The sequence below is a fragment of the Ranitomeya imitator genome, chromosome 5 (genome assembly GCF_032444005.1).
Source record: "Ranitomeya imitator isolate aRanImi1 chromosome 5, aRanImi1.pri, whole genome shotgun sequence".
In the NCBI taxonomy this organism is placed as follows: Eukaryota; Metazoa; Chordata; class Amphibia; order Anura; family Dendrobatidae; genus Ranitomeya; species Ranitomeya imitator.
This window is the reverse complement of record NC_091286.1, coordinates 418,314,263-418,327,740: the sequence shown is the minus strand read 5'-3', so window position 1 is coordinate 418,327,740 and position 13,478 is coordinate 418,314,263. Positions and strand designations below refer to the sequence as shown.

At 42.0% G+C, this 13,478-nt stretch overlaps 1 protein-coding gene across 1 annotated transcript in view; it reads left to right on the top strand.

Moving 5' to 3' along the window:
- LOC138638071 (mucin-4-like) overlaps positions 1-13,478 on the top strand; it is a 369,132-nt gene that overhangs the window by 327,362 nt on the left and 28,292 nt on the right. Inside the window, exons 99-100 of the mRNA XM_069727053.1 lie at positions 10,522-10,641; positions 12,694-12,813. Coding sequence (XP_069583154.1) covers positions 10,522-10,641; positions 12,694-12,813 — 240 coding nt within the window. The remainder of the gene's footprint in view (positions 1-10,521; positions 10,642-12,693; positions 12,814-13,478) is intronic.

Genomic DNA, 13,478 nt, shown 5'->3' with positions numbered 1-13,478 from the left:
CTGTACTGTTATAGACCACTGAATTTTGGGCAGGGAGATTGTGATGGAACTAATTTATTTATTAAAAAAGGACCCTCATTGGGGAACTGTTTGTCAGCTCCCTACTTCTTAACTCTGTCTCCTGCAATGTGTCCTTTAACTGCCACTAGATGACCAGGGTGAACGTGCTCTGTATGGTGAATTTTGGGCAAGGGGACTGTGATAGCACTATTTTATTTAGTAATAAAGGACCCCACATTGGGGAATTGTTTGTCAGCTCATGCCCTCCATTACAAGTCTCAGAGACCCACACCCCTATATTGGGCCTACTTCTTAACTTTGTTTCCTGCAATGTCTCTTTCTTATCTCTGACTTGACGTGGGTGAATGGGTTGTGTACTTTTATAGGCCAAAGAATTTTGAGCAAGGGGGGCTGTGATGGCAATATTATATTTTTTTAAAAAGGTACCCCCCATTGGTGAAACCACATCCTTATTGGCAAAGACTTCATAACATTTGTGTACCTTTTAGAGCTCACTTGAAAAGCTCCTTTTTGTGTTGCCTGGTTGCTCACATTGGACACAGTACACTTCATATAAATTTGATAAAGCAATGCTGTTAGTTCATCTCAGTAGTTCATTACAAATATTGCTTTGTTCACTATATTAGTTTCTCTCCTTGAGAGCCATAACTTTTGCTGCCTCAAATATACAAATGGCGAATATACAAATGGCAATTTGGAATCCAGATTAAAATACTGTGTATGGAATGCATTCAGACAATCACATAGCTGCATTTCTTGTAAAACATTTACAGATGTGACAGACAATCCTCATAGTGACACAATCTTGAGAAATGTTTATTTATTCACTTCACAAATAGTTCTAAGCCTCTGTATGTTTGCTGTTTGTCATTGTAAAACATTAACATTTACTGAAACTCTGCCTGTGGTAGTGTGATCTAAATCCTTGTGGCTTTTATATTCTAGGGGTTTATGGCCCCTCATCTGATGACTCCATGATATCTCAGTTTCATACAACCTTGAAAGCTGGCCACTTGAAGGGCTGGGTAAAACTAGAGTTAATACATAGTGTAAATCACTATATAAGACCAGAGAAACATGACAAGACAGATGCCAAAACTGGGCTACCTGTACATGTGCAATGTGCTAATACCTGCATAATGGGGGACGCCCATGCAGTGTAGGTAATCTCCCAGGGGTTCTCTGTCTTGGTGTTGCTTCTCTGATATTCCAGATGGATGATGTTTAAAAGCCTCTTGTGGATGATGTAAGTATACTGCATGTAGTTAATCTTTATATATACGTAATATCACTATATGTATTTAATCCTTATATGTACTTATCAACTTTTGTATGTTAACATATACAAAAGTGTACGCACTCACACTATTCAATCATACTATTCCTTGAATTTTGTAGTTTGCAATAAAATTGCGTTGTATTGCAAGTATTAGCCTTATTTAAAGCCGTATCTGAACCTTAGTGTTAAAAACATGGCAAATAAAATTGCCAAATTCTCCTGTAAATAATTGTGCAAAGAGGGAACCATCATACCATTAAAAAATACAAATGGATTTTCATGGGCCCATCCAGTATGTGGGTTACAAGGCGTAATGGAGTGCATATGACTATGCAGCAGGGCCGGCCTTGCTGTCAATGTGTTAAATAAAGGAGTAGGGGAGTACAAAATGAATATTGTGAAGTTGATTTTCATGGGCCCATCCAGTATGTGGGTTACAAGGCGTAATGGGGTGCATATGACTGACTATGCAGCAGGGCTGGACTTCATGCCAATGTGTAAAACAAAGGAGTACGGGTGTACAAAATGAATATTGTGAAGTGGATTTGCATGGGCCCATCCAGTATGTGGGTTCAAATGCTTATTGGGGTGCATATGAATTGGTAGCAGGGCAGGCCTTGCATTCAACGCAACATTTTGTTCAGGAGGCCCTCCTGGACATCTTATGAAAGGCGTATTATGGTGCGTCGTAATTCTTGGCAGCCCATCCACTGACAACATAGGCTACAACAGTTTAGGAGACCCACTGTTTTATAATGGCCCTTTAAGAAGATTAATGCCGCCTGATGCACCAGTAAAAATAGGCTGTTTGACTTTAACAGTCCTCCTTCATAAATGAAACAAGATGGGTCTGCTTTTGTGTCACACACCACATGGCCAGCTAGGGTTGTTAAATATTACAATGACATTTCCCAGTAAATGCATTTGTAGTGGTTGAAAGCAATGTTACAGTTGGAAAACGCTTAAAAAACGCTCTGTCCAAACTAAGCCTCAGTGGGGGAGGAAATTTTCAGTCTGGGGTTAATTATTTGGCCTTACAGGCAAGTCATTAACTTACAAAGGATGTGCCTTAACATATTTCCCAGCAAAATCTGTTTTGGTTTCGTTTTAGTGTGTTTTTTGTGGCACCGGGAAAAATGGCATGAATCTCAGAAAAAAATATTTAAAGCTGTGAACTAGGAGTCAGAAATGCTTCCAGGGGCGATCCCAATGATGTTCCTGTGTCATTTGAGCAGGGTTTCCTTCATTGTTAGACGTTTTTAGACCTTAAAAGGACCTCCGGGTGGGATCACGGTAAAAATACTCAGGTCTCCCATAAACTAACATTTGGCTCATTGTTCTGGCCGAGTACCTGAGTATATCAATCTGCTCCACCCGAGCAACAAGCACCCGAGCATTTTAGTGCTCACTCATCACTACTATCTAGCAGTTGTGCGAATGGCGCAAACCTGCTGAGATACGCAAATATTATTATTTACCACTGCCACTAATTTTCCTGAGTTTACTGTTGGTGTGTGCCATAAAGGCGATATAACAAAAAATAACTCTGTTAATGGTTGAATAAATAGTGTATATTTATCTAGCAGTTGTACAACTGGCGCAAAGCCTGCTGAGATATGCAAACATCACTATTTACCAGTAGTATTCCTGAGTCTGCTGTTGCCATGTGTAATAAAGCTGATACTGAATAAAAAATTACCCACGCAGTGATAGGTAAAAGGAATTTGTACATAACACCACTGTGAGGGTAGTTGTGAAAAATAAAGCCAGGATTTTTTAAAATAAAGCATTCAATATGGAAAAGTGTGACATTAATTAATGGGGACATTGATGTGGTGGTGCCTGCCAAGGCCGTATGACAGATCAGAAGGTGACTATTTCGTTCCTGCTTCCTGTCAAAATTCAATCTGCGTGCTACACCACTGTCAAATCCAGACAAGTACGAGGAAGTTTTGGATGGGATGGCGGACAAAGGCCCCAGTGTGTTGACAAGTAGCATCACCAAGTCTTCCACATGGTCCAGTCTCAGTAGCCAAGAGGCTGGGCCTCACAATCCTCAACCTGGTCCTCCTTTCTCTCCCCATCAAGAGTCCCAGGAGACATATGACCCCAACACTGGCCACTCAAATGAACTGTTTATGTTCCCTTGTAATTATTGTGGCCTCTTCCCGTGCACCATTAAAGATGGAGGTGGAGTGCAGTGATTCACAAACATTTCAGCACCCACGGCCAGAAGAAAGCTACGTTCGGGAACGTCAATTCATGTCTCAAGAGGTGGATGATAATCATGATGCACAATTGCCATCAGGTCAGCCTAAAATCGCAACTCAGAAGGAAGATAAGATTGATGAATTAGAAGACAACGTGGTCGATGATGATGCCACTGATACAACCTGGCACGGTGCTACGCATAGCGAGGACAGCAGTGCACAGAGGCATGGATCCGTAGCACAAAAACAGGCAAGAAGAGGTAGCGGTTTGACCAAAGGTAAAACTCGGTCAACTGTTCAACAGAGCCCCTCTACTTAGCTAGATAACAGGTGCATTGTTCACCTATATGGTTTTTTTTCTGAAAGTCCTTCAAACAAAACAAATGTAGTTTGCAGCATCTGCCATACCAAGCCGAAAATAGGCAAGAACACTGCCAACTTGAGCACCGCCATAATGCAGAAGAACATGACAACCAAGCACACCAGTAGGTGGGCAGAACACCTGGGTAAAAAATCTGTATGTAAGGGTGAAAACACTGCCCCTTCCCGAGTCTTATGGCCTTACAGTCTGCTGTCCAGGAAGCAGGCGCTGATGCCACCTGCCCACAACCTGCGGTTGCACAGACACAACAGTCAGAAATAAAATTCAGTTTGTTATCTCAGCGCAGAATTCAGTTGTCACTGCCCCAGACGTTTCATAGGAAACGGAAATATCCACCCACCTACTCACATGGTCAAACGCTAAACACCCACATTGCCAGATTGCTAGCCCTGGAAATGGTGCCATTTTGGCTTGTGGGAACTGAGTCTTTCTGCGACCTTTTGGTGATGGCAGCCCTATGGTACTCAATTCTCAGCCGCCACTATTTTTCCCAGTGTGCCATCCCTGCATTACATAAGCACCTGTTACACAATATCAGCCATGATGTGGCCAATGCAGTCACAGAGAAGGTCCACCTAACAGACAAGTGGACAAGTTCTTGTGAACAGGGATGCTGCATTTCCCTGATGGCACCCTTCCATCAGGGTTTCAGTCTCCTCATAATTCCATTCCTGTCTTTCTTTTTCCTCCGCCTTAGCTGAACTAGTCTACCTACCACTCCCCAGCTGGGAGCTTTGCAGCGCTGCCTTGGCAAAGTGGCAGCACGCTCTACTATAGCTCATCTGTTTAGGTGATAAAGCTCACAATGCAGCAGAGTTGTTGAAAGGGATACAAGACCAGACAGATCAGTGGCTCTCCCAGCTGAACCTCCAACCAGGTCTGGTTGTGTGTAATAATAGGTGTAACTTGGTGGTGGCTTTAAAGCTTAGTAAGCTGGCAAATGTGCTGATCTTGGTTGTAGAGCAGTTTTTATAAACATACTCTGACTTGCCGGAACTACTTGCCATGATACGCCGTGTCAGCCCCATTTCCGAAAGTCATCTCATACTTTCACTGTTGCAGCAGCACTTAAATTTGTCTCATCACCGACTGATTTGTGACCTGCCTACACCCTGGAATTTGGCCTTTCATATGTTGTCAAGGCTTAGTGAGCAGCAGAGGGCAGTGGCTGAATTCCAGCTTCTCAATGCCTGTCAGTGTCAGAGTAACACTAAGCCCCCATACATAAGAACTGCCAAGTGGGTGTGAATAGCTGACATATCGGAGGTTCTTCAAAACTTTGAGCACTACACCAAGATGGTGAGCGCTGATGATGCAATTATCAGCATAACCATCCTGTTGCTCTGTCTTTCAAAATGTTTGAAACAGAATCTCAAAGAGGAAGCTTTGAATGCCGAGCAGGTGGCTAGGGAGCAAGATTTTTCAGTGGCTGATACAACACCCCCCCACCTCACACAATATTCTCAGGCCACATTGAGTGATGACAAGGAACAGGAGGAGGATGGGGAGTAACAGGAGTTTTTGGTCTGTGCTACAGAGGGGACTCCCAATTCCAGCTTCATGCCTGTCCAGCATGGATATTGGATATGTATAACAAAACCTGGCACTCAACTTTTTGGTATATTCAGGTAGCTTTTTTTATTCCAAGCGGAATTGCAGTAGCAGCAAGCTGTTACTGCACTTCCTCTTGGAATAAAAAAAACTAACTGCACATACCAAAAAGTTGAGTGCCAGGTTTTATTATAAATATCACTAAGGTTTTGGAACCTACCTGGGCACCATTTTATAGAGCTGTGCACATGCTTTTTTTGATACTGTCCAGCATGGATGGCCTAAAGAGTAGGATGCGGAAGCGATGCATCATGAGGAGAGGATTGTTAGTGTTCGTCCTGCTGGGGACACTAAACAATGACTCTTTGTAGTCTGCCACATATGGCACAGTTCATGTTCTGATGCCTTTCCCAAGATCCTTGCATGGAAAACATTTTGTCCACCATGAAATACTGTCTGTGCACCTTTCTTGACCCATGGTACAAGGAGGTATTTCCTTCTGTCATGTCGGAGGCAGACGTGCCATTTTCAGTGCATGCATGCCAGAGGGCTGTTGTTGAAGACTTGAGGAAAAGATTACCCTCAGCCAACACTGCCCGCAGAGGTACCGGCTCTTTTCACCCACAAGTATTACGGGGAAGAGACATGAACACCAGGTGCAACTCAGGGGTTGGAAATGTCCACCAACTGGGCCATTTTCATGAAACCATCACATCAGCAAGGGCCATCTATGGGTGTAACTATGATGAGGAGGGATAAGTTGACCAAAATAGGGAACGAGTACTTAAGTGACTATACCAGCGTCCTTCCTGATTCTTCAGTGCCTTTTAACTATTGGTTGTCCAAGCTGCACACTTAGCCTTACATCTCCTTGTATGCTTTGGACGTGCTGCCATGGCCTTCCACAAGTGTGTTGTCTGAGCGGCTTTTCAGTACGGCAAGTGCAATCATAACGGATAGGCGCACACAGTTGTCAACGGAAAATGCAGAAAGGTTAACTCTTCTAAAATTGAACAAGATCTGGTTTCCTCTGACTTTGTAAGCCCTACGAATGACAACAACCCAATGTAAATGCAGCCCAAATGTTTTTTTTTGAAGATGTCTTAATGTCCATCCCTCACCATACAAACCCATTTTGTTTTGGAAATCACGACTTACTCCTCCTGCTTCTGCAACAAGTACTTAGTGGTCATATATGTATACCCCATGTGGGTAATGTTTTAAAATTTTTGGAGACCTTTGTACATTGTGCAATGGTGAAACTTGTACTCCCTATCTCTAGCTATTTTAAAAACTGCAAAATGTATTGTGAGGTCCCATCACGTTCTCTTTCACCTTGTATGATACAGACCCCTTTGGTAATTTTTGGAAACCTTTGCACATTGTGCAATAGTGAAACTTGTACTCCCTTTCTCTAGCAATTATAATAACTGCAACATTTATTGTGAGGTCCCCATCACGGTATCTTACCTGTATTTTTGGAAACCTTTGTACATTGTGCAATGGTCAAATTTCTACTCTCAATCTCTATATATTCTATCATTATAATTTTCTTTTATTGTGTTCCCCTTCTCACAGCCTCTTTAAGTGTGTACCTGGGAGCCTGATGTTGATTTTTGAGTCTGCACTTGGACATTGTTGAACATCAATGCATTAATATGCTCCACACACTTCTTCAGTTTTCAGCCTTACACAGAATAATATGAGTAATGAAACATGCTCTACATATATTCCGCTAGTTCAAAAATCGTACCCACACATCCCTTTATAAAGAGAAAGTCTACATAATTCCTCTGTTACTATACGCCATATATTGCTGACATACACAGCACCCCAGTAGGTGGGCGGAACGCTTGGATTCAAAATCCGTATCTCAGGGTGAAACCACTGGCACTTCCCCTGTGTTACGTCCATCCCAATCTACTGTCTAGGAAGCATGCACTGATGCCTCTTGCCCACAACCTGCAGATGCACAGACACAACAGTCAGAAACCACGTCCAGTTCTTTGTCCCAGCACAATGTTCAGTTGTCCCTTGTCAGCATGTATGTCTCTTCCCATATTGTTACTTAGACAGGGTATACATATTAGTTATCACTTTACATTGTCCGGTGCTGGACAAAGACCATTCCTGGCTTTTCCAGGCTCCTAAATGAGATTTGTGTCCCTTTACTAAAGTGTCGCTTCCCTTAAATTTTCAAAATTTTGGTAAAAAAAATGGTGGTGGCTTATTGGCCAGTTTCTGTTATTTTTAAGCAGGTCTAAGAGACTGGGTTAATACGCTCCACAGACCTATTCAGGCCGCAGCCTTACACATATCAGAACATGGTCATTGCCATGCTAAGGTCTTTAACTAAGCTCTGCAGCACTGCCTGTCATCTGAGTAATACACTCCACAGACCTCATCACCTTCTGGGACATATTGAGTTGTTGCTCAAAACCATGCAAAAGATACATTCTGCCTGGTTGAGTAGTTTCCAGAAGAAGTGAGTAGACTTGTGCAGGTTGGTCAATGGCAATCCTGTCTCTTTCCCTTGAGGAGGCTGCTTCCACATAAAATGAGTCTTGTACATGTTCCTGACATGGGTTTCAGGCCTGACGTACTGAACACAGTACAGGCCCTCGCTTGCATACACTGTATTCAGAATTTAATTCAAATGGCTTTGGTGCCTGGTAGAACCCAATTTACTGACTTTGATCATATAGCTCCCGGAACTCCTATATTATATTCACCTTACAGCGGTTTCACCCGCTATGACATTGGCTCCATTGGGATTTGGTGGCCAAAATTAACTGTGGAGCTCACCAAACTCAGGTTTCATCACACCTTCTGGCCCTCTAAAAATGTGAAGCGGAGGCTGCATAATGACATGGCGGTGGACATTGTGGTGGCGGGCGAAGCCCAAAATTGAAATGGGCATGTTTTAGCTGGCATTGTAAAGTGATGGGGAAAATGTATTCCATTATCTAAATTAACAATTTTGAATGAGGGAGGGACCTCCCAAATGTAGGAGTGAGAGCTCTCCCAAATATGATACAGGGCCATCTGAGGACCCTTCCCAAGTTCAGTTTTCACGACACCTGCTGGCCCTCTGAAAATGTCAGGCGAGGGCCACATAATCACGTGGTGGATGTGGCGGTGGTGACGGGTGAAGCTAAAATTTCAAATGGGCATATTTTAGCTGGCATCGTAAAACTCTGGGGAATATGTATTCACTATTTAGCTAACAATTTGGAATGAGGGAGGGACCTTCCAAATGTTGGAGTGAGAGGTCTCACAAAAATAAAAGGAAAAACTAAAGCCAAAGCACTTTGTGTGAACATATGCTAAAGTGGAGGTACAGTTTTTTATTTTATTTTTTATTTTTATTTTGCATTATATGCATATAATTATGAAGGAAAAAATGTTTCTTAGCATTTTTTCCTTTAAAAAAAATTTAGGTTTGGTAAGTCTTCTTATAAATCCGTAACACCGGCACAATAGTCTGACAACATTATTCCCAGATACCATATGTGAGTCAGAAAGGCATGCAGGCATCTTCATCATGCTGTTCCCATTTAGTTTTAGCACTTTCCCATCCATTTCAGCTTTTTTTTTTTCATGCCCCCAGACCTGTTTGTTGGGTCCAGCAGAAAAATAATCGGCTTTCCCATTGACTTGCATTGGATTTTTTATTCGGTACGAATACACAGATATTAGAAATTATTAGTGCTAATTTTTCCCGAATCCGAATATTTTGCTATTCGCTCATCACTAATAATATTCATTATGCAAACTAGTGGGCAGGTCAGTGAGGGATCAGTGACCTTTCAGCAGTCTTCATTATGAATATCTAATCAGAGCACCACATAAAGACCCCCCACAGGCCTCCCTAGAGCAGGAACATATCATTAACTCAAAACTGAAAATAAAGGTTAAACAGCAACATCAACTAAGGTCTGTAGGTTACTGTGCACAATCCTGCTGATAGGTTCCCTTTAAAGGGTCAGTATTGATGTTTAGTATTGCTCCCCACAATAGGTGGTACTATAGTTCAAGCCCGCTCCTGCTGTGCTTTGCATACTGTATTGGCAGAATTGCTGTCTGTGGGCAGCTTTTTACTTCACTTGAACAACTCCACCAACGCTTTATGTATTAGTTTCCGAGGGTTTCCTCCCACACTCCAAAGACATGCTTGTAGGAAATTTTTATTGTGAGCCCCAGTGAGGACAATGATGATGATGATGCCTGTAAAGCGCTGTAGAATATAGCACTATATAACCAAAGCGTAATAAATAAATAATGTATATGTTGTTATATCTCAGACCTTTCTTTATTGCCAAAGACCTGAACACTAACTTACATTGATGGGCTCAGAGATGGAAGTTTTTAAGACTACATTCGAGATTGTATTATATATATTACTTATCTACTACTGTAAGGCTAGGTTCACATTGCATTAATGGGTTAACGCTAGCGGACTCTGTTACATGGCAAATTTGTCGCAATTAATGCCATGCAACGGATCCGTTAGCGCACCCATTGACGGCAATGTGCTAACGGATCTCTAGCGCATCGCTAGTGCATGCCATTTTCGGCACGCGCGAGCAATGTCCCGTTAGTTTCGGACGGACCGCGGATGCTGCTTGCGGGTATCTGCGCTAGCGGGATCGGCAAACGCGATCCCTTTTGGGACATTGCGTTAGCGCAGTCCTTAGCGCTATGCGCTAAACGGACTGCCCTAACGCAATGTGAACCTAGCCTAAGAAATGAGTCATGAGTCAACCTTAAAAGTGGGTTTTCACAGACAGACATTTCATCAGAGAATACCTACATCACCCATACGTCTGTCAGCAGCGCTACTAGGAAGAGAGTGGTGGCATCTGTTAGTGATGATCGGTGTGGCAGCTCGGAGAGATTAATAATGTATGTCACACAGACTGTGTCAGGGATGGATTTAGGAGGCCTGGCAAACTGATGTTTCGTTTATGTTTTCTATATTTCACTATCTGATTAGACAATGTATGTATATGTTCCTTAAAATGTCAATCTGTAATTTTATATTTTACATTAACTGTAAAATATTTTATATTACTCAGGAGATGGAATCCAGTGTGATGATATTAATGAATGTGAGACCAAAAATATCTGCTCACCTAATGCAACCTGCACTAACACAATAGGAAATTACACCTGTGCCTGTAATGATGGATTCTCAGGTAAAGGAAAATAACTGATCATAATTTATTGGTATGATAGTAAAAATACCATACCTATTTATATAATTGCCTTGTAATGTTTCATTTCCTGTTCTGTCCAGATGTCACTGTATCCTAGAATTCCAAGCAGAGGAAGTTCACCAACCACCATATTGGGACACCCAAGTGATGGGTGTCTCAGTATGGAAACTGCTGCTGGTACCAACCTATTGCGCGGTACCACCAGCGGAAAACCATTGCACCACACATACACACACACTCTATACACTGTACAGAACACACTCACACATTCACAAACTCACACTCACACACACTCTCACACTCACACAGCCTCTTACGTGGTACCACCAGCGGAACACCATTGCGAACACGCCTCCACCGGGATCAGCCAAATGATTCACTGACTGCCGCCATCTTTGTACAGGAGGAGCTCATGCACAGTTTTAATGTGACCCCTGCTATCTGTCTGCACAAAGATGGTGGTGGTCTGTTTAGCTGCGCCTGCATGAAATCTGCACAGGTGCAGTGAATTATTCGGCTGATCATGGCAGTAAATGTGTGATGTGTCTACAGGCAGAGGAAGCCGGTCACGTGGGGTTTTCCCACGAAAGAAAGTTCATTTTAAAAATTGACTGTGTCTGACATCTCCTGGGCAGGGGAGGAAGCAAAAGACAATACTGACATTACAGCAGGGGATCACAGTGGATTCATTTTGTGAGGTAAAATATTTCACTGACTATTTTTAAACAATATTTAACCTCACAAAATGTATCCTCTGCGATCTCCTGCTGTAATGTCAGTATTGTCTTTGAGGGGAGAACACAGCCCAGAAAGGAGACCGGGGGGGTGAGGGGGGAGATAGCACATGGGGTAGACAGGTCAAAGAAAAGAACATACTGGAGAAGTCAGCACATGGGGAAAGAGAGAGTGAATAGGTGGGTGAGCACATGGGGGGAGAGAGATTCTCAACGCTGCAAAGCCTGCCCCCATCGTGACATAACAGCCCTCCCAATGCGATAACATCGGGCCTCCATCTAGTAACTCTATATTCCAGGATGAGAACCTGCAAAGAATCATACAGTAGATGGAAGACTCCTGCAGTCTGACAGTGAGTGTACAGCGATTCCTGAGAATACCACGATCTAAATCAAGTTTCTCTACAAAATAAAACTTATTACTAACACTACACTGATGGGACCAGAAATCTGTACTGTAACAATGGTTCTCATGTAAAAGAATGTAATATTATTAACACTTCAGTAACTGGATGGAGACCTGAATGGTCAGTAATGCAGAATAATGTAGAGTATAACATGCCAAGGAGGAGGGCACTGGGATAAATGTACCAATAGACATTATATGGAGACATTACACATCCATATATCCTTGTCTATTTTGATGTAGCGTTTTTTGCTCCGAGGACCGCACAGCACACCATACATGTTATATCAGTAATTTACCATTGCTCTGCAATGTGATGTCAGGCTACTTGTCACATACAGGTGGACTTGGCTTCAATGTTATGTATCTGAACAAGCCATCACCCTTCTGAAAATAGCATAGCAGATCACCAACAGCAATTTGTGGTACAACTGCATGTTTACTGCATGATTCCTGGCCGTGCTGGAAGAATCACTAAGTTTATGGGAACATTTATCATTTCAATCAATCTGACATTTCTTTTATGGCTCATGAACACAGTAGAGACCTGTACAAGGAGCGCTATCATCACTGTGCTGCTGACGATGCCGTGTTTGTCTTCTGTTTGTGTCCTTTGGATAGAAACATTTTTTCTATGCCTCCATATGAAATTTAAGAAATATGTCAGCCCTGTGATTGCTGTATATATAATGTATGAGGCCTTAGACTTTCTGTACAATTTTTTGTCATCTATGAACCTGACAATCTCTGCTATAATAAATTGATTCATTTTATTTGTTCACATCACAGGTTCCCATATTCTGATATTTCAACAGCTGTTCAGACAACCATGTTATGTGTACTATGTTATAAAATCATTGATGTAACTGTAAAATATTTTATATTTATCAGGTAACGGGACCCACTGTGAGGATATTGATGAATGTGAGACCAATAATATCTGCTCGCCTTATGCAACCTGCACTAACACAATAGGAAATTACACCTGTACTTGTAATCATGGATTCTCAGGTGACTGAATATATTATTTATAGCATATCAGTAACTTGGACTTCAGTCTTGCTTTACTTCCAATATGAATTTACTTCAAAGCCATTCAAGAGTAATGATTCATTCATTACTGTTCAATCATTCACATGACTGTGGTTAATCTGCACAGTCACATCCACACTTACAGATAAGCCCCTGTGTAAACAATTTAGGGACCATCGATATACGGTACTAAACATTGCTTTACCCATTGCCTCCATAGGGCTCAATGTACCTTATAGGAAATCCAGTCCTTGATCTTGAGTTACAGGTCAATGATGACAACACGCATCTTGTAAAGCTTAATAATCTTCCTTCAACTGTCACCTTCTAAACATTTAGGACCATTGTATAGAAATGAATCATGAAAAACCATAACACTAAATTCCAAAATTGAAAATCAAATAACTAGACTTAAAAGGGTTTCCCAGAAACAAAGTACACTTTGATCAATACATCTTGTAATAATATTAAGTTCCACATTTAGGATAGATTAAAAAAATGTCCTTGTGCTGAGAATCTTATAAATGTGCCCCTGCTGTGTACTGTATAATGGCTGTTTCTGTACAGGAATATGGTCTGATCATACCTCCGCTCCTGGGCGGGGGGGGAAGCAAAAGATTATACAGACAGGACAGCAGTGGATC